At 35.4% G+C, this 22,817-nt stretch overlaps 1 protein-coding gene across 2 annotated transcripts in view; it reads left to right on the top strand.

Moving 5' to 3' along the window:
* The window catches only part of GRM5 (glutamate metabotropic receptor 5), a 595,687-nt gene extending 580,985 nt beyond the window's left edge, over nt 1-14,702 (top strand). For both annotated transcript variants that reach the window (XM_017887662.1, XM_017887663.1), the window contains one exon: nt 9,835-14,702. In XM_017887662.1, coding sequence (XP_017743151.1) covers nt 9,835-10,747 — 913 coding nt within the window. In that variant the 3' untranslated portion in view covers nt 10,748-14,702. The remainder of the gene's footprint in view (nt 1-9,834) is intronic.
* Nucleotides 14,703-22,817: the final 8,115 nt, after the last annotated feature.

Genomic DNA, 22,817 nt, shown 5'->3' with positions numbered 1-22,817 from the left:
TCATTGTGCAGTTCACACACTAAAATCACCATGCTATCAGCCACGCAGGAAAAAAATACAAACTCATGCACTCAGAATACAAGGTTCTTCATAAACTAACCCTAACCTAACTATGTGACCATTATTCCTTCTGTTTCTGTACATATGTTCTCCTTTCCAGACATCCCAGATATCATACAATTCTCCAAACATGCTGACTATTTTCTACAACAGCACATCTTAAGACTTAAGACATGCTGTGTTTCTATCTGGATTATCCTTCATTTCTCTTTCTATCCGTCTTCTTCCAGGGAGAAGGAACTCCCATTCCTGCTCTACCAAGCAAACCTACTCAGGTTTCAAAACCCAACTCTAATGTCCATTCTTCCTTGATATTTTTAAAAGTCTTAGTCTAGCTAAACTCTACCCAACTTCATAATTCTAACGTATTTTTCCTTTACATCTGATATTGTATACTATCCAGTTGCTTGTGTCTTCTCATTAAACTTGAGGTTTTTAAGGCCACAAAACAAAAAAGTATTGTTCACTTTTACATCTTCAGTACTCAACAGTGTGAGGAGTCTATTGATTCAATCACCCACTTAATAAAAGTGCCCAGATAATTTTTGTGTATGTGGGGAGTTTGAGGAAGTATAAAATAATCTCCACCCTAAAGGAAATGACAATCTTAATAAAGAAATAAAACTCACTCTGATAGAACCTGCAAGAGCAATAGTCTACATTAACATTTTAAATCTGTGGTACCAATAATAAGGCCAAGATTTGGATGGTGGTCAGGATTGGAGGGAAGCAGGAACGAAGCTGTGGCTAACAATAATGGAGTCAACACATCTGCACGTATGCCCTTCTTGGAAATTCTCAGTGAATAGTTACATAAAAAGTTGACAAATTTATCAGAAATTAATTTAATTTGTTTAATTTATTTGACCCTGAAACCATTTATTCATGAACCATCTATTGTCATTCTTAGTTTCTATACCATTTGCCAATTAATTTTATAAAAAAAAAATCAAAAAACATAGCATGAAAATTATGTATGAGGAGTACCTTATAATAATCCTTGAAATCTTATTATAAGCATTTTCCCAGATAAATCCTTATAAGACCAGCAAAAACTAAATGAATTAACTAATGTTTGGTGACTGGAATCGAAATTTACTAGCCTTATTAAGTACCACAAATATTAACCAGATTTCTAATTATCTTTGCTTATTTTTCTGAAAGAATCACTAACTACTCAGAGTATGTTCTATTTTATATTAAATTGAACATATTCTACATTTATATTATTAAATTGAACAGTCTCTGTTCTTAGCCTGTAAAAAATGTAATACGTAAATGTAACAGGAATACTTGAATTCTATGATTCTCTCATCTCAGTTTCTGCTCAATTCTCTTCTTATCTAATACTCTTTTTACTGAATAAAAGGAGGAGCTGGTCAAAGCTTTGTGTGAGGCTGCTGTCCTTGCCTGTGAAACCATTTTATAGATAGACATATATATGTACACACACATATCTATATGCACACATTTATGCACAAATGTATAGTTTTTGTAGATAATTCAGTAGTTATATACAATATATATGCATATATTTTATTTGAAACAATAGATTTGCTAGCTTATAATTTTCTGTACAAAAGGAAAAAGGAAATCAAAATCATTTCTAATGGAAAATGCCAAGCCAAAATGGGAACAGCCTGACATGTAGTCATCAAGTACTAACTTGTATTCTCTAGAAAGGGAAGTGAATTTTAAGGGACACTTTCTACATTTAGTCTCACCTAAAGATATGGACAAAATCTTGGAATTGTGTCCAACTAATCTTATTGCCATATTCCCATTATGTATAATGGTAATATTGAAATGTAGATGCAAGTTACTCAGCAAAGCTGAGTGCTCTGAAATTTTAAATTAATCATTTTATCTAATCTCATGTTTAATGAGTTAGTTTGAATTGATTCTTTAACACCAACATTATTTATTATTAATCATTTTTAAAAACTTTTTTGCCACTGTGTCTCACATGCCTTCAAAGCATACTACACTTTTACACACACTGTCTTCCATTCTCCTACAATCAGTAGCTTATCAAAAATCTTGGCTTTACCAAGATGTTTATACCTTAAGTATTTTTGACTTGTATGCACACAAGTTCTTTGAATCTCTCTAATCCTCAATTTTGTAGTCAATTTGATAGCATGCACATGACAACACATATGCACAGATATTTTTGAAGATTAAAATAATTTAAATGAGGGGATCAGAAACGTGTGTGTGTGTGTGTGTGTGTCTATACGGAAGCCAATATATTACAATTGTAAGAAAAAAGTAAACATTAATCAGGAATAGCTGTATGTTTGTGTACCCAATTAATTTCCTAAGAGTCCAGAGAAAGGAAAGATTTCTATTGTCTGTGAGGAACCAAGAAGATTGACACTAAGCAAAATAATGGTGTCCATGGTAGATTTAAATTTGTTTTAATAGTGCAAAGATATAGTGCTCAGCATCCCAAGAATTCCACAGGAAATGGGACTAGAACTGACTGATATTAGTGACTTATATCTGTGGCATGTGCCCATTTTATCCAATTAAAAAAATAAAAACACAATAACCAAGAAACTTCCTTCTTAAACCAAGAGACTTCACCAGACAATAAACATATTGGTGGTGAATCTGCACCCAGGATTCAAGCCTCATAACTAATATACCCTTCATACATCAGATTGAAGTCACAAGCTTCAGCTGGGGTGCTCTATGACAGAAAGGAATATTTTGCCTAAACAGAAATTATTTTCCCAGAAACCATTCTAAACATCCTGGGACAACTTTTATCTTACAGTCCCTCAGGATTTATCTCAGCAATGTTGATGCAGAGCTTTAGAATTTATCAGGTTATTTTATGGGCAAAACCTGGGGCATTGCCTTCTTGGATGCTCCACAAGGGTATGTCTTGTTAGCCCCTTGGTTCATGTGTGTATCTTGGCGCTCAGCACAGAGACAATGGGAATGACTCTGGATTTGGCGTCTGATTTGGGGCACTGTCCTGCCATTTACTTTGACTTGGGCAACTTAGTTAAGTTCCATAAGCCTCATTTCTCATATCTACAGTGAAGGTTAATAATACCTGTCTGTCTCAAACAATCAAGATCATATAGTTCACTTTATTTCACTAACACTCCTCTGCACTACTCTGTACCATACACCATATTAAGCACAGGAGATACATGTAGCATCTGCCCTTGGAATGCTACAGGTTTAGTGTGGGAATAGACTTGTAAATAAGTAATTAAAAATACTATTTGATAAACGCTACCCTAGACAGCTGTTATGAAGGTAAAATATGATGACATAGGTGAAAACACCTTGTGCGCTGAAAAGTTCTGTTAAAATGGAAACTATTATCATTCCAGGATTCTCCTCTTTGCCACCAATCCCAATTCCATGTTTTATTCAAGGTTTAAATGAAGCTGAATTCCTCCACAAAGTCTTCCTGAATGCAGCAGCTTCTAGACACAAAACAGCTGTGTCTGCTTTTGTTCTCTATTTACTAGATTACAATTGAGCTTTATAGTAATTGTTGGAAAAATTGTTTCCTGTTTTGAAAAAAAAAGTACAAAAATCTAAAATTCTTTCTAATCTTTGTTAAAGCATCTCAGCTAAGACCTAGAACTTAAATGTCAGAATGAAGAGCAGTTTAGTGAGATTTTTATATTTTTTAGTTGACACTTAATAATTGTACACATTTATAGGATACAGAATGTTTCCTTACATGTATCCCAAGTGTAATAACAAAATAAGGTAATTAGCATAGTGATGACCACAAACATTTATCATTTCTTTGTGTTGTGAACATTCAAAATCCTTTCTTCTAGCTTCTTGAAAATATACAATAAATTACAGTTAACTATATTCACCCTACAGTGCTGTAGAACACCAGAGCTCATTCCTCCTATCTAGCTATAATTTTGTATGACTTTACCAACTAATACAAGTTAGAGTAGTTTAGTTTTGAGGCTGAGTCCAGGTAACAGAATTGCGGATCAAAATAAATAGTTTGATTTGAGAAGGAAATATCTGTGATGTCTCAACACAATTCCAATGCTTGGCACAAGCTCCCGTGTCATACTCTTCTGTGTTAAGGTGCTTGCTCTTTAGGAGGACTCAGGGGAAGTAGCAACTGTACTAGTACCATTAAGCACTTTAATAACCCACCGTGAAAGAACATGTAGCTTCTGAAAAGGCTTCCTGTTGCTGTTAAACCAAAGACTAGTTAAGAGAGGATTGAGTGATTCTCCTCCCACCAGGAATTTATTAGGAATTAAATGCCTGGTAAGAGAGATTATCTGGGGGAATTATCATGGAAACATGCAACCACTGCTACTTAAGAGAGAGGTGAAAATCCACGTCACTTAGGGCTGTTGGAGGAGTTTCATGGGATTAGGCATGTAGAATTACTTTCCTTTCCATATATGCAATACATGTATTAATTGAGATTCACTTATCCATGCTATTTTAACATCCCCAAGCTTTAAGACCTCGTTAATACCCACTTTATTTGCAAATCCTTCCTTGAAACTTCTTTCCTCAGTGAACAACTTTTTCTCTGAATTCTTCTAATCCTGATAAGAAAAACCCAAAAGTCTTTTTTTTTTTCCACAGTAGTTTTCATATCAGTACATTCCTTTCCATCCTCATTTTTGTCACACTTGTGAATACCTTAACACTGTATTCCTGTATTGAATTACAAATTCCATAGACTTTTTTGATGGTCAAACTCTTTTTTCCCCTCATTAATATTTCTTCCTAATGATGGTGTGCCATGGCAGAATACTGTAATATCTGCAGATTTGAGTAGAGGAATAGAGAAACTGGGTGAGGTCACTGACATGACATTCAGAGCCTGCTTGAAAATGAATAAATTTGCTAAGTGTCTGATATGGAAAGGAAAAGAGGAAAATAAACCTCTGAGAATAAAATAGAAAGTGCCATTTTGGCAGACCCAAAATGTAAACAAAACTAATGAAACAAATAAACAAAAAACTTAATCTTGAAATAACATTTTGATATGCTTTTGTTTTTCAGAAATAAAGAACAAATAATTATAACAGAGAGAACAATAGATGACATCATATTACATTTTGCAAAAGGGTTAAATGGTGCCTGGAAGAGAGCAAGAAGTTACTTTTGGCCCCCTCCTCAGATGTGGCAGATCATTTCATCTTGTCCCTTTCTCCTCCATTCTTCTTTCCCTCTCCTTTTCTAATGTCTAAAATATTCAGTGAGGGAAGATGACGTGCCATAAATGGGTAAAGCAAAGTTTCCTTTCATTTTTCTTACTTCAGTCCCTAAGGACAAACATATACTATGGATGCTGAAAAAAAATCTCAGCCTAAATGATAAATACATCATCTTAGTTCAACTACATAGAAGATTTAATGTTAATGAATAACCCCTCACATTTGCAGAAGGGCTGTGCTCTGTAAAGTACGCTCATATGTATTATCCTTTTGTTTTTTCCCAGACATCATGCAAGGTGGGCAGGGGAGGTTTCTTTCTTTCTTTTCTCTTTTTTTCCAAAAAAGAAAGAAGCTCAAAGGTGGCAAGTGAATTGCTCAACATCATTCTGAGTCAGATCCTAGACTGAGAATCTGGGTCCTTTCTCTTTTCCACTATCACTACTGCCTCGATAAAATTTCACCACTGAGCAATTTCACTAAGACAGATATGAGTTCTAAAGAAGTAATAATTTTGCGATTTTCATGGCAGATATCCAGCTTTGTATTTTCGTATTTAATGAAAATTTTAAATATGTAGATATTGAGTACTATTGATTAAAGGGAGGTATATGAGAAGTAAAAATAGATCCATAATGCAAAATGGTTTCATTAACATTGAATTATTTTAAAACTTAATTCCAACAGAAAACAATTCAGTGTAAATTTTAAAAATGAATTGTATTTTATCTACTTAATTATTGGCCCAAGAATATTACTGAGCACCTACCATGTTCTAAACAATGCATGGGTACTACTGGGCATATAGGAAAGAACAAACCCTCTGTCTGTGCCTTCATAATGTCCCACCAAGCAGGTGAGATAGACATATAGCAAAGAGTTATTATATGCCTGAATGCAGGGACCATAGGAATCTGGCCTAGCAGGTCAGGAAGGCTTTCTTTAAGACAAGACAATTAAGGTAAAATAAAATAAGAAAACAAGAGGATATGCTTAAGCAAAAAGGAAGAGCGGATGTAGCACAATGCAAAAGCATTTGAGGAAGAAGGTTAATTTGGAATTTAATGGGGTAGAGGTGATCACCCATGGAGACAGTTTAGGGTGTAAAAAGAGGCCACGGATCATGGAACTCCAATATTTATTACAGTTGGTCAGGTAAAAGAGAAAGAACCTGAAAGGTTTTATGGTTTAACAAATATTTTATTTTGCACTGAATTCTCTGTTCCTTAAACCAAGGTTCAAAATGGCATTGAGTACACCTTTTATTTTCTGAAATGTTGAATTCACATAAAATATAAAAACTGAACATCCTTAGACACCTTCTCTTTACCAGCTCTTTTCACTTACGTTGTCTCACTTAATCTCAAAACAACCTTAACCAAATGAGACACTGTCTGCTTCTTACTGAGGCTTAAAAAGATTATTCCTTTCCAAATATCCGGGATGGCAGATCCAGAGTAAGAATCGGATTTTAGGATCTCTATTCTATTGCAGCTTCCAATAGAAGCCACAGTGGCCCTGTTAACTAAAAAATCCTATTCATCCATCAAATGCTTATTAAGATCATGCTGAGTGTCACTGACCAAGATAGATAAGATCTGCGTCTTCATGGAATGTACATTCTACTAATAAACAGAATAATGTCATGAGTAGGGAGTTTTTGTTTGTTTGTTTGTTTCTTAAGAGTTCTCATTTACTTCAGAGAAAAAAAAATCTTTCATGTTCAAAAGAATGAAATGAAGTACTCACATTTGGACTCCATTTCTCCAGTTGTCTGGTGTTTCCTGTGTCCACTTTCACTGTTATTCAGATGGTCTAGTGCTCTTTCTCCCTTATGGCCATAGGCACTGTAAGCAAAGGCACGGCCAGGAAAAAGATGTCAATACTTTGTACAGAATTGGTTGATTAGTATGGTTTCCTCATCACACACTCACCTAGAGGTTTTGTAACATGCTATCATGTTTTGGGTCATAGCTACAGGTGATTCCGAAGACTGTTACTGCTAACACCCAAAGTTATGTTCCATCATGTTCGACTAAAGGCATTTGAGAGAGAGAAAAAAAAAAAAAAACTCTTTAAAAGCTAGTGTTTGCAAAAACTCTCTGTACTAGGAGCAAGAGTGTCCCTAGGGTAAAAGTTGGTGGAATAAATCCAGCTAGTCTTCTGATTTCAAGCCCATGCTTTGTATTAAAAGGGGACTTAGTGACCTGCAAGAATAATTGTACCTTTCGAAACACCTGTTTCTTATCCTTCTGACAGGAGAAAGGGTGTAGTTGGCAACCATCCTCCCAATCAAATCCTGTAAATAAACTGGCCCATTTCTTCTCTGCCATGTTCCAGAAGTTAGTAGACACCTGGGAAAAAGAAATGTAATACACACAAGTCAGGCTAATGTAAAATTGAAAAATAAACCCCGAAACTACTAGAAAGGAACGCCAACTGTTTGGCAATGCCCCCTCTGCTACTGTGGATGCACAGCAACCTCCAAACCTGGAAATGATTCATTCATCTTTTCCAGGAAGGGTGGGGTAGGATGGAAGCAGCTCATATTCCTAGATTCTGAAGGACATGAGACTACAATACATTGGATAGATTACATGGAAAGAAATTTCACAGGAAAGAGCGGAGAAAGAAAGACCATGAAGTAGAAAGGAACAGATAAAGAAATGGGAAGCATTGTGGAAAGAGGCAAAAAGCATGTCATTAAAGCTGCAGAAATGTCAGTCTGTTACCAAGAGAGTGGGTTTCTCAGACAGAGTGGATCCTGCAGGGCCAGTCAGGTAGCCTCAAGGCTGGTGGATTCCAAATGAGGTACAGGTCCCGGCCCCTCAAAGGCAAGCCAGCCCTCCAGTAAGGGGGGCCAAGGGGAGCGATGGGGATCTAGAAAAAAAGGATGGCTTTCTGCCAGAGTTTCTCAGTTTCTGAAAGAATCTGAGAAACAAAGTGCTTCAGAATTACTTCGGGAGCAGAAGAACAGAGTGCTTGTCAAAAGCATAGGTCTGTGGAAGCCAATCCAGACAATCAGACTCTCCTGGGGTCACATCTTATATCTTTGACAAATGCCGGAGGTGAGTCTTATGCAGAATTTAGTTTAATAACCATAGGCTGTGATGATAAAACTGTAGTCTTCAATTTCTTTTGTTCTCAGGCTGCTCAAGGCTCTCTGTTGGTCACAGCCCCTAGAACAGAGCTGTCTTGACTAACAATAACAGATCCCCTAGTAACAGAGATCTTGGATTACTTTGTGATGGGAAACTACACCAGAATCTCTTCATATAACATTCCTGGCCAGGCGCAGTGGCTCACGACTGTAATCCCATCACTTTAGGAGGCCAAAGCGGGTTGATCACTTAAGGTCAGGAGTTCTAGAACAGTCTTACCAACATGGTGAAACCCGGTCTCTACTGAAAATACAAAATTAGCTGGGCATGGTGGTGCATGCCTATAATCTCAGCTACTTGGGAGGCTGAGGCAGGAGATTCGCTTGAATCCAGGAGGCCAAGGTTGCAGTGAGCTGAGATGGTGCCACTGCACTTCAGCCTGGGCAACAAGAGCAAAACTCCATCTAAAAAATAAAAACTAAAAAATAAATTATTGAGTGTCAGGCCACATTCTCTGACCTTTGTAAAGTTCCTGAAAGAAGGTCTGCAGCTTCAGAAGCTACTGTGTCAGCTTTTAGTGATAAGGAGAGTACTAGGGCACTGAAGCTGAGGCACCAATCAGATCTTGAGAGTGGCTTTCAGACCCCACAGTGGAAGCACAAAGGCAAAAGAAGGAGAAAGGCCTTTAAAAACCTTGTCAGTCCCACAATATTCACTAGGATCCTAATTCGAGATCACTCTGCTAAGTGCCAAAGGCATTATACAGCACTCTCATTGAACTGTTATTCAAGTATAGAACTCAAAATAAATTTGTGAGGTGAATTTCTATGAAGTAAAGAAGTTCTCATTAGAAACGTGTGTTCATTAAATTTTTATTTTCCAGTAGGTAAGGCAACCTAAGTAAAACTATGTTCAAAATTAGGGGTTCAGACAGGAAACCCTAGTTATATATACACCAACCTCCAGAATAAAGGCTGAACTGGAACCACTGTCTACCTCCTGGTAATCCCTGACTCTCTTACCCCTTCCCTCCTCTCTGATGATTGTTGGTGAGTTTGGATCCTAGTGGTAATGTTTCCCTTTGAGGTCACTAACTCTAGGAAATCCCTGTCGTGTACCAGGCACTTCTGCACACAGCCAAGACACTGAAAGCCCTTGCATCTGTGTGCTGCTGCACTCACAGGTGGGCTCAGAACTCCCGCAAAATCCTAATAAACACTCCTTCATCCAAAGGGGACAAGCATCCCCTTTGACACATTTTCATGATAATGATAAAATGAAGGCCTGATATAGAAAGCAGACTTTAACTCAAAACAAGCAAATGAAAGCCACTTCCAAGGTCTCTTTCCATGATGTCCTTTTGACGCTGTGTTTCCTGAAAGAATGAGAAAAGTCCTCCCCAGTTCGGGGCCCATGAGCAACCACCATTGGGGAAGAGGCATCCAAGTCCCTTGGACACCTCGCTGAGTCACCTTTCCTCTCCCTTCTCTCCTCAGCTCCAATGGAAAATCTGTCACGTGGGCCCAGAACGAGAAGAGCAGCCGGGGGCAGCACCTGTGGCAGCGCCTGTCCATCCACATTAATAAGAAAGAAAACCCCAACCAAACGGCGGTCATCAAGCCCTTCCCCAAGAGCACAGAGAGCCGCGGCCTGGGTGCTAGCGCTGGCGCAGGCGGGAGCGCGGGGGGCATGGGGGCCACGGGCGGTGCGAGCTGCGCAGGCACCGGCCCTGGCGGGCCCGAGCCCCCAGATGCCGGCCCCAAGGGGCTGTATGATGTGGCCGAGACCGAGGAGCACTTCCCGGCGCCCACGCGGCCGCGCTCACCATCGCCCATCAGCACGCTGAGCCACCGCGCGGGCTCGGCCAGCCGCACGGACGACGATGTGCCGTCGCTGCATTCGGAGCCCGCTGCGCGCAGCAGCTCGTCGCAGGGCTCCCTCATGGAGCAGATCAGCAGTGTGGTTACCCGCTTCACGGCCAACATCAGCGAGCTCAACTCCATGATGCTGTCCACCGCGGCCCCCAGCCCCGGCGTGGGCGCCCCGCTCTGCTCGTCGTACCTGATCCCCAAAGAGATCCAGCTGCCCACAACCATGACGACCTTCGCCGAAATCCAACCTCTGCCAGCCATCGAGGTCACGGGCGGCGCGCAGCCCGCGGCAGGGGCTCAGGCGGCTGGGGACGCGGCCCGGGAGAGCCCGGCGGCGGGGCCCGAGGCTGCGGCCGCCAAGCCAGACCTGGAGGAGCTGGTGGCTCTCACCCCGCCGTCCCCCTTCAGAGACTCGGTGGACTCGGGGAGCACAACCCCCAACTCGCCAGTGTCGGAGTCGGCCCTCTGTATCCCGTCGTCTCCCAAATATGACACTCTTATCATAAGAGATTACACTCAGAGCTCCTCGTCGTTGTGAATGTCCCCGGAAAGCGCACCGGCCTGCACGTGCGGAGCAGAGCCCCCCGTGTTCACACACACAGTGGCAAGCATAGTCGCCTGGTTAGGGCCCAGGGGGAAGATGCCTGGTTACGGCCCAGGAGGAAGATGCCAAGTGCACCCCTTGATGGAAACACGAGATCAATAGTGCTATCTCATGACAACCGACAAAGACACCGACGACAAATCTTTTGGCAGATTTTCTTCTAGTGGCCTTAGAAAACATGGGCTTTTAAGAAACACCGCTGATATCTTTGAGGGCTGACAAGGCGTCTAACAGTTCCATACCAAGTGCTTTGCTCTAGGGAAGCAGTGCGTGTGAAACAGCGTAACGGAGGGTGAAGAGCATAGTTAATAAGCAACTGTAAAAAGTTTTATTTGTTTACTTTAATTCTTTTCCCAGAAGAGTCTTTGATTCACCAAACATGAATGTACATTTTCTAACAAACTCAAAATCTGGGACCAAAACATCAACTTTTCTCTTTCTTTTTTCTTTCTTTTTGTTTTTTCTTTCCTGTAAAGACCTTGAAAAGCAGTAACTTGGGTCCAGTATTTACTGAGGCGTTGTGAATGTGTCCCATGCATAACACAGTACTGGATAGTGAGTGCTGCGCTAATGTACTACGTAGGGCTTCTACCAGAGATTTTCCTCGCCAATTGGGTTGTGAAATACTCTTCCAAAAGCCTGCATCGGGGATTCCACCTACTTATTTCAGATTCACCTCCATAACCAAGAAAACCAGTGGAAGATTTCTTGACTATTTCACCATGTTGCCAATCAATACTGGAGTAGCAAAAAAATATTTTCTGGAATACTGTTTTGTAATTCCCTCACTGGGGTGCATTGTAGCTGGAAATTCTCTTTATAATCATTCTCGAGCTCCAGCCTGGCTATCTCTTTCAAGAAACATGGCCACTCCTCTTTAGGAATGCTGTTCCGTTTGCATTGCCAACTAAAATATTAAAATATGCATTGGGGCTTCTTCATTCCTTTATTTTGAGAACCTGATGCACAAAGAGCTCCTTTGTTCTTTTTGAGTCCCACCACTGGAAGAGTGGTCCATAGACCCCATGAAGACATTGTCACGATTTGAGAGACTGTTGTTGAAAGGATTAACACAATCTTAATACACTGAAAATTTTAAACTGTGTCAAGTCAGCTTAGTGGAGATTTAGTTATGCCAGTGAGCAGTGATTTTAACTATTCTTGGCTGCTTAAACAGGGCAGCTATGAACTATGACAAATGTAGATTTTTCAAAGCAATACAAAATACTAAAAAAGAGGAACCTTAATGAATATTAACCACAGTCTTTCTTAGCCATTCCAAAAGAGGCAAAGCAATTCTTATTTTCTTTTTTAAATAATGATTAATATTATTTTGTGCACTTCATACTGTCACTTTTTAAAACTGCAGAAAAGAGATTTAGAGGTATAATAGAAACAAGTGTGCTTTGATAGTCTCAAATAGGTAGAATTCATAGTTCAAGACCTGAATCCACTGTCATCTCTTTCTTCCTCCCATTGCAGCTATCCTCAGGTACCAAATGTTTTGATTTTTAAATAAGGATAGTAATAAATGGAGGAGGTGTCCTATAAATTTAAAGTTCAGTTGACCCAGCCTTATACTTAAGATAGCCTTATGAAAAATATATGCCGAAAACCACAATTACATTTTGGCAGAGAGAAAATAAATAAAACTTTTCTTTTAGCTCAATATCATTATTTTGGTAAGTAATTTTTTTTTTATTTCACATCTACTTAAAAGAAAATAAACTGAGAAATAGAAGTCAGTCCATTGGCATAATTTATCATTCTTCACTTTACAAAATGCTAATAAATATTGTGCTTGAGTTTTCTTTTCTGCTATTTGTTCTTACTTGCAACTTTAAGTCAAACCTCCCAATACAAAACATTAAAAGCTAACATTCATGTACTAAAGTATTAATTTACAAGAAATCGAACCTCCCATGCTAGATTTGAAAATAACATCATCACAGCACCCTGATCCCAAATATTATAACGAGGCTTTTAAAATGTAAGTGAAATCCAGCTAAGTTTCATGGTTTCATTAAAAGCAAATGTCTGCCTCTACTTGAAAAACAAATGGAAATCTTTTGAAGTATTAATACCCTTTGGATCCTCATAAAAACGATGGCATTCACCTGAGGATTTCTATCTTGACTTCTTAGGTATTAAAAACCTTTCTTGATATGCTCTACATTTTAAAATTTGTTTCATAAAATCCTTATGTTGATTTTCATTTTATTCTCAAGTACAATACGTTTCACTCTAGACCAATAGAAGAACATGTTTAAACTTTGTTCATGGTCAAATTCATTTTCTATTTTTTAGTAACATGGCTCTTAAAAAGTACATACCTTATAAAAAACTTCATTTGAAATTAAATTTAATGCAAGTAAATTGCCATCTGATAATTCCACATGCTATCATAATCAACTGTAATAATAAAAATGATTTATCCAATTAGAAGAGAACAAGATAAATTTTTCTCTGTATTTCTATAACTTTTGCCACTTCATTGACTACATTGTATATTGGACATCAGATTATTAGTAATGCATTCTTGAGATCTTTTATTTTGGAATGATGCTAACTCTGTCTCTTTGCCAATTCTAATACCAGGTTCCAAGTAATAACTCTACAGTACAAAGAGAACTGAATATTCATTCTAGGGCTATAGGATATGAACTTCACAATTCATTTGGGTACATTCTCATTGAATTTCCTTCAAAACAATCTGTTCCTGGTGCCCAGTGATAATTCAGTCAGGACCAGCATGACTAAAAGGAAGGGGATATGCTAAGGCTCAGCAAAGTGACCCTAAAGGAGAGATATGTCCCAGGATGGAAAGAAGAAGATGTGGTTAACCAAGTTATACTGACTAATCAGTCCATTCGTCCTTCTATTTTGGGAAAGGAGTGGGGACAGCCTAAGAAGAACATATCTGCATTGGAAAGAACCATCTTTCCGGGCTAGGGATGGGGAACAGCAAGGGAGTATGGAAAGAAAAATTATAAGAGATTTGACTGAAACAAGGAAAAAAAGCAAATCCCCAAATGTGCTAATCCTTGAAAGTAACTATCTTTCCCAAACTACTGCTGTTACCAGCAAGTGATCAGGAAGACTAGGAGCTATTTCTGACTGTAAATGAATTGTATAATGGCTCTGCTGCAGTTTTGTGACTTCCAAGCCAGGAATTAAATGCTCTTTTTAAGAATAACAAAAAACAAAAGCATTTCCTATGCTAGTCTCCCAGTAAAATGTACATGTTTTGGAGACTTCAAAGGTATTATATGAGTTCACATTTAGCAACAGCTTATTAATAACCCTCAAGCTGTCAGAATCTCTATAGTTACCATTTACAATTTTATACTGTGAAAAAATACAGATCAGTGAAAGCATAAAGATAAATCAGAATTCACTTTGAAGAGGGTCTGAGGCCTGGGAGAGTCTCTACTGTCTATTGAAGAATGAGGCATGTATAAAATAGTTGGTTGAATTTCACTGATCTTCCCAATGTGAACAAATATACTATGTATATTGTGTGTATTTCTAGAAATCAATGGCAGCTGCTGATGGTGTTGTAATTAGAAATCTATATAGATTATAGATGTTTTAGAAAGATGGTGCCAATCCTAAAAGATTTGTGTGGGCTAAAAGTGCTTGTACTTACTTTTTTCTGCACTTATGACTGATTTGGTTTTAAAATTGTGTGCGTGTATCTGTTCTTTCTCTGTTGTGGCAGCTTGTACTATTAAAATAATAGAGAATGTTAAATTATTTTGATGTGAATTGCAAATGATTTTTTTCATAAAGTTTAACATTTTTATCAGCATTGTTTTGCTTTGTACTTGTATAAATATGTTTTCTTTTAGCACTTCAAATATACTTGCCTGTTTCTCAGTTGTCTAAATCATGTTGTACTTGGTGTTTGTGAAGCCAGTTACTTTTCAAAAAACATTAAAAAACTGTAATATAATTTTAAGATTATTCCCCTCAAATATTTAGAATGTTGTCTTAATAGTGTTTTCTAAGATGAAAAGAGCCATGATACTCACTAATCTTGAATACTGGATGATCTATACATTGGAATTATGGGCTTTACAAAGTAAGCAGTGGACTATAGATTTAAATGAAAATATAAACCAACCAGTAACCAACCAGAGATGTTGTCCCCAAAGACATCTACAAACAACTGTTACATAAAGAAGTACTTTTAAAAACAAAGGAATATAGGAAATATGCATTATTTGTCTAGACATACAAATTATAGAAATAGTTTCATAATTATCTGTGTTGATAGAGGTAACATCACACAGATAAAATAGATTATTTGTGTGTGTATAGATGTATGTCTACAAACACACGTATTTATATAGACATTTGACTTTTGAGTCCATCTACATGTGTGTCTCTGTGTATATGTGTGTTTGTGTGTATATTGTATGTGCATATTACATAATTTTTCCAGAAAAAAAACTTTTTCCTTTGACTGATTCTTAAGCAAATATACATTCCCTGGACACAAATTAGTGAAAAAGTAACAGCAGAATATAAAGTAGATGTTTGATGTATGGAAGAGAAAATAAGGTATATTTAAAATACATTTGTTCTATGCTTCTGTCATTGTATTAAATGCATAATGATAGATATACATATGTAGATATATATATTATTATACAAAACATGTTTGATCTTGACAAAGAAAACCATTTTATCTGTTCTGTCAGACTCTTCCCTTCAGTATATTTTATTCTAAAGTGATATGAATGGTGGTAATATGTTCACATAAAATTGAGGATGAAGTGACATATACAAACCAGGTATAGGAAATCACCTTCTAAAAATCAGAAGAGCCTTATCAGACTCCATCAAATTATGGAAGGCCATTTAAAACCAGCAGATGCAATAGAAATAGCATTGAATTAAAAGCCAAGATCTCCTTCCCTGTCACCAACTGACTTTGGATAAATCACTCTGATTTCTCTACAACTTGCTCCTCTTTAAATGCAGAACTGAGTTACAATAATCTGTGAAGTTTCTATCATTTCAACATTCCTGACAAATGCTCAATAGTAGCTATTATTAGTGGCAATGTAGTATTTAGTATACAGTTAATATTCAGCAGGAAGCTTAAATTTGTTATATTAATGTTATTTGTGGAGCTTAACAAGTTCCGCACAACTTAAAACATATATCCTGAAGGAAACCTGTTGAGGTTTGAACTCATATGCAACCTTGGAATTGTCTATCAAGGACAACTTAGCAATTGATATTGAACACAGAGAGAATGCTTTCCCTCTTATAATTTCTGCTGAATGTTGGCCAAGTTTTTGGTTATGGTATACATGAATTATCAGTTTTAGAACATAAACAATTTTCAAATATTTACTTTGTATGATAGCTAGGCAGACAGGTAGGTAAGTAAATAGATGGGCAGAATTATATTAATGAAATTATCTCCTTAAGCAAAAGCTTAGTATTTACATTTTCTCTCACAGTATTTTGAAATTTGGAATCAGCTATTACATCTCACTCTGTTTATTAATTTTAGGTTATTATGTTAGTAAATAAGTTCTATGAGGAGAATGTTTAAACTCATCTTCTCCAGTCATTCTTAGAATCCTGAACCAAAAGTTTCCAGGAACACTGAACCTCCACTAGAATAAATATTTTAAATTACTGTTACACCAGAACAAAGACATTTCTTTTTGCCAGGACATAAGTCTCTTTGAGTTATGATCTATTTACGGGATAGCTATGTGATATACATATCAGACACTTTGGCTTATTTATGTATAGCTTGTATTTTTATTCACTGACGTAAAAAATAAAGATTTTCATACTATCAGATTTCTATGAGATAGATGTTATATTATACATTATACAAATTATATGTCCATGAAAACCACATAAAATTGGCTTTTCTGAACTGCTGAATAGTAATAGATGATTCATAAAAGTTATTAGAGTCTTAAAAGTTTGAAAATGTAATAACTCCAAGTTAAATGGCTATCTTCACTTCAGAACTTACCAATTTATAGTATTCTAATATCCATTACCTTTGCTAATGAAGCTGTCTCCTCAGAGTAGAGTTTCATGAAAAGTATTTTGGAAATGCTATGATATAAAAGTTATAATTTATACACACTTTTTCTTTTAGTTTTCAAAATTCATTGCCATTTCCATGATGATCTCCTTAGGCCTTTAGAGAAGTAAACACAGATTGACAGAGTTATAACATTATCTTCAGGAGCCATTTTATTGAACCATTGGAAGTCTTGCTCAATTTTATTATTCGTTCTCTTCCCATTTTTTGATTTCCTAGACTGTGTCAGCACATTTACTTTACTTTCATGGGTCAAGCTAAGGGATTTCTTTTACAATTTATGTTCTTTCATTTTGGTTCAAAACGTTGGGTAGTTTCCTTAACTTCACCATCCTCAGATGAAGCAATATGTGAGATACAGCATTAATAGATGTTGCCTAACCAGTGAAATGTATTCCAAAAGCAGTAGAAGTCTATCAGCATATTATCCAGAAACTATTTTTAGAAACTCTTTCTAATTTAAAAATGTAAGCGCAAAACTACATGAATACATCTATAACACATACCATATAAATGCATTTCTACTCTTGCGTATTTAAGATAATGACTTTAGCCCTTTACTTCCCTATGTGTGTGGTACTCTCTATCACATATTTTCTGAAGAGCTTAAATCCCATCATTAGCCCTAGTAATTCATCTTACTCTTCAAAGAGTCCATGAAACAATCTAAATGTATACAGAGAAAAAAAGATCTTGTTTTGGAAAGACAAGTACCCACTCTAATAACCCAAGACAACTTAGCAACAAAATTAGGAGAACATCCTAGCTAATTCTATCCAGCCTGTATGAAAGAAGCCAGTGGAAATGCTTTTGTATTCTTTCTCTGGCTATAACAAAAAGCACCAAAGTTGGTCGGGTGACTCATTCCTGTTAATCCCAGCACTTTGGGAGGCCAAGGCAGGCAGATTACTTGAGCGCAGAAATTCAAGTTCAGCCTTGGCCACATGGTGAAACCCTGCCTCTACAAAAAATACAAAACTTAGCTGAGCTGAGATTATGTAACTCTGTCTCAAAAACAACAACAACAACAACAAACAAACAAAAAAATTAGAAAGAGTTAAAGAAAAAGACATACACAAAAGTCAATTCCTAAAGAATAAGACTAAGATACAACCATTTACAACAATTTCTGATTGACAAAGCACAGATCAGGAGTGCAAGAAATATGTGAGTGATGACCATAGGGCCAAAAAACAGACTTAAATGTCCAAATAAATTAAAGAAAGTTAAGAAGTACTCAGAAAAAGAATAATGCAACCATGTTCTTAAGTGATGGTATTTGCTGAACCAGCACTATCAGTTAATCATTTCTGATCTATACAAAGCATTTAAAGGAGCAAATGATAAACAAAGGCAGTTGTAAGAATATTAATGTCCAATAAGAAATAATTTTTAAAAAAGCCATTAAAAGGATTAAAAGAAATATTTAAAATTGATAAAAATCTACACAGAAGATAGAACAGTGATGAACCTATATGTGCTTAAAAATAGGGCTTTAAAACCTATAAAACAAAGATTATTGGAAACACAAGAGGAAAAAAAATCCACAATCACAATGACTCACTTTAATATATTTAACTTGCAAATACATCAAGAAGCCAAAGAAAAAAAAAAGTCTACGTAATTAAGTAACACAAATAGCAAGAATAATCAAACAAATCTACTTAGAGGTCTGTTCCTATTAACAGAGGACAGACATTCTCTTTATCATCATTAAAATATTCATAAATATTAACCTTGGATTAAACCAGAAAGAAAATTTAAACAAATTCCAGGAAACAAAAATTAAACAGGCTACATTCACTGACTAAAAGATAAGAAATCTTAAATTTAAAACAAAAGTTATCCAAAAGAAATACGTTCACTTACAATCTCTCTTTTAAGATAGCTTTCTGGAATGAAGAGAAAACCTTAACTAAAATCACATCCTGTTTATAAATGAACATTGGTGACAGTTCTGTATATTAAAATCTGTAGAACAGCCAAAGAGTACTCAAAAAATGGTTTATCATAAATGTATGTTTTCAAGAAGACTGAAAACAAATTAAACATTCAACTGAAGATGTTGTAAAATAAATAACAAAAAGCAAATACAATACAAATAATTCATATTGAACAAATCAAAGTAATACAAGCAAACATTTTAAAAAATTAAAAGTAACCATTAAAACCAAAGGCATCGACTGGATAAAGAAAATGTGGCACATACACACCATGGAATACTATGCAGTCATAAAAAAGGATGAGTTCATGTCCTTTTCAAGGATATGGATGACACTGGAAACCATCATTCTCAGCAAACTATCACAAGAACAGAAAACCAAACACACTCATAAGTGGAAGCTGAATAATGAGATCACATTGATGGAGGGAGAGAAACATCACACACCAGGGCCTGTCAGGAAGTGGGGGACTAGGAGAGTGATAGCATTAGGAGAAATGTAGATGATGGGTTGATAGGTGCAGCAAACCACCATGGCCCGTATATACCTATGTAACAAACCTGCACATTCTGCACATGTACCCCAGAACTTAAAATATAATAAAAAAAATTAAAAAGGTTAGACCCAAGTAACCATGATAGCTCTCCTCCCCTTTTGATGGAAATAAAATTAGGGCAAACAATTTTGATCTTCTGAGACAAACATTATAAAAACTAAAAATGAAATAGTGTCCAAACACAATTAAGGCTCAGTAATAATAGTTCAGTCTGAAAAAGTACCTCAATAGATTTGGAAGGGACAAAATAAATTTGATACAATTTTAAAAAAGTCATTTATTCAAAAGACCCACATATTAACATTCATCAACTCTAATTGAGTAAAGGAAAACAAACAAAATTAGTAATAAAAAATATATACATAGAAATACAGACATATCAAATTTCTAAGTAGAACTTTATGCTAATACATTTGAAAATATAGGTAAAATGAATATTGTTCTTAAAAAATATAATTACCAAACTGAAATAAAAGTAAAAAAAAAAACCTGAACCATAATAATAGAATATTGTAAAAGAGAATTTAAAATATCTTACTCTAAAAAATATAAGCCTAAATGTTTTATAGGTAAATTACACCATAACATATAAATATAGAAGATGAAAACATATGGAAATATTTATAGCTTATTCACGAGGCTTTCATAACTTTGGTACACAAATCAGACAAAGATGGAAATACAAGGAAATTATAGTCAAATCTCATTAAATCAAATTTCATTTGATCAAATATATATCGTTATTTTTAAAAATACTAAATAAAGTATTTATATATAACACTATAAAACCTAACAAACTATTAAATACTTTATGAAGGAGTATATTTTGCCCTTAGATTGTAAGTTTTATTCAAAACTAGAAAATCTATTAATATGGCTTACTCCATTAACATTAAAATAAAATATAATATATAACAAAACATTTGATAAAATCCAACACTAATTTCTGATTAAAACAAAACAAATTAGCAACTAAAAATAAAACTTTCTGAAGGTAGAAAAAAATCAGAAACCTATAGAAAATATAATACTAGCAACAAAATATTAGAAGAATTCCCATTAAGTCAGGTGTAAAAGAAGTATGTCATATATGCATAATTTCTAAAGTGAATATGTAAGCTTTGTCCAAAACAGGTCATTTCTGAGAGTTAAATAGAGTGTTAGTGATATTTGGAAAACAGATTTACCTGGGAAAACTGCTTATATATGGACTCTTTTGAATAAACTAGGACATAAGCCCATTTTAACTTATTACTATTCAGTAATAAAAATCTATGAAGTGCCTAGCATAGCTGGAATATACGGTATGTTTTTTGAATGCTAGCTGCTTTAGTAGTAATAGCACTAGTGGTCATAGTAGTAGTGGTAATAGTAGCAGTGTTAGATGTTTAGCTCTAACTAATAAAATATTTAAAATATAAAACATAAAACACAAGTGACAACATTCCCATGCAAAATTAATTATTGCTGCTTATATTCTTGTGTATATATGTATCTTTCCCTAAGAATTGAAACACACACAAAAATACTAATCACTCATATTGTTGCAACAAATATCAGAAATAAATATAAGAAATCAGTTGATATAGCCATTTACAACCAAATTAGATTAAATGAAAAAGTGAATGAAATTGTTTCTGCTTAGTAAGTAATGAAAATATATAAAGAATACTCAATTACAAAAAAAAAAAAATTGGAGAAACTCTGGCAAAGGCCTAGTGTTTGAATCAAAATACTTAAAACTGGAGAGACAGAAAAAAAAGAAACGTTAGAAGAATATAAACTATATTATATATGACTTTGGTGAAGAGACTTCTTCAGTTTTGGAGCCCCTTTCATTCACGTAAGCCCCTTTCTGTCCCTTTCTGTCCATCTTTTTTCTTTTATAAGTTGAAAAAACTGTCATACTTAGATCATTGTTACCAAAAATTTCAGTTATTCTAAAACCTTAATGCCATTAAGGCAGTACAAATATACATTTTAACTTCTTTTTTTTTTTTTAATTGTGGTAAGAACATTTAACATGAGATCTACCCTTGTAAACATTTATAACTACACAATATATTACTGTTAACTATAGACACATGTTTTAGAGCAGATCTCTGCAATTTACTCAACTGCATAACTGAAACTTTGTACCCTTTGATTAGCAGCTCTTCCTTTCCCCCTAACCCTTGCTCCTGGCAACCACCATTCTACTCTTTTAGCCTATGAGTTTGACTGTCTTAGACACCTCATATAAGTAGAATCATGCAGCATTCATCCTTCCATGTCTGGCTTATTTCGTTCAGCATAATTTCTTCCAGGTTCATCCATGTTGTCACATATGAAAGATTTCTTTTTTTAAATAGTATTATTGCCATATATTACAATAATAATCCATTGTATGTATATACATTATTCATACACTGATGGGCATTTAGGTTGTTTCCACATCCAAGCTATTGTGAATAATTAAATATATATATATATATTTAGATAACTACATTTATATAACCAAACTGGTTATTTTATATATACTCCTTAATTTATATAATTAAATATAATACACTCCTGATTTGGTTATATTTATATAACGAAACCAGCAATTTGGTGGAACTGAAGTACAGAGATCTTATAACATCTATCTCTCTCTATATATATATATATAGATAGATAGATATATTATACATAGATATATGTAGATATATATCTATATTTACATAAAAATATTATATATATACACACACATATACACATGCACATATCCACATATATCAATGACTAAAGATAATATAGGAGCAAATCTTATGTAATATGTAATTGTTATATATATAGATCAAAAACAAATTTTTAAGCTTAAAGTTACTTCTTATAATCATTACTAGCTAAAAATTATGACCTTTTTTATCCTAAGGGATGTTGTGAGATTACATATCTCTATGAAAGGGGTTCAGTAATCAAAGACTGAATAATACATTTTTTATATTATCTCTATAGTTAATTTTAGTTTAAAAAATCACTGAATTTTATAATAGTAATGGAAACTTTAAATTATATCTACCTGAGCAATAATGTTTCACAAGTGAGAAAGGGACATTCCATGTCGTAGCTGAGATAAACTTGATCAATAAATACCTCAATCCTAGCTCTGGCTCAAAGGCAAAGTACAGAGCCAGTTTCACTAATACTTTTACTGTAAACTACCCCATTAAACTTGGGGAGTCAACATCACTCTTAAGCAAGCTATTTGTTGGTATAATACTCTCCAAACTATTTCTTCTTGAAAAGTAACGCAGCTGGTCAGCAGAAGACCTGACTCCAAGATCATCAATCATTCTAGCACATCTTATATTATGAGACATAAATAAGATGCTTCCCTCCAAAACACCCCACATCTGAGTCCTATGCCTCATTCTACAGCCAGGAAAGAGATAGGAC

The sequence above is a fragment of the Rhinopithecus bieti genome, unplaced genomic scaffold (genome assembly GCF_001698545.2).
Source record: "Rhinopithecus bieti isolate Rb0 unplaced genomic scaffold, ASM169854v2 scaffold_15796, whole genome shotgun sequence".
Classification (NCBI taxonomy): domain Eukaryota; kingdom Metazoa; phylum Chordata; class Mammalia; order Primates; family Cercopithecidae; genus Rhinopithecus; species Rhinopithecus bieti.
The sequence above is the reverse complement of the archived record's forward strand: the minus strand, read 5'-3'. Positions and strand labels throughout refer to the sequence as shown.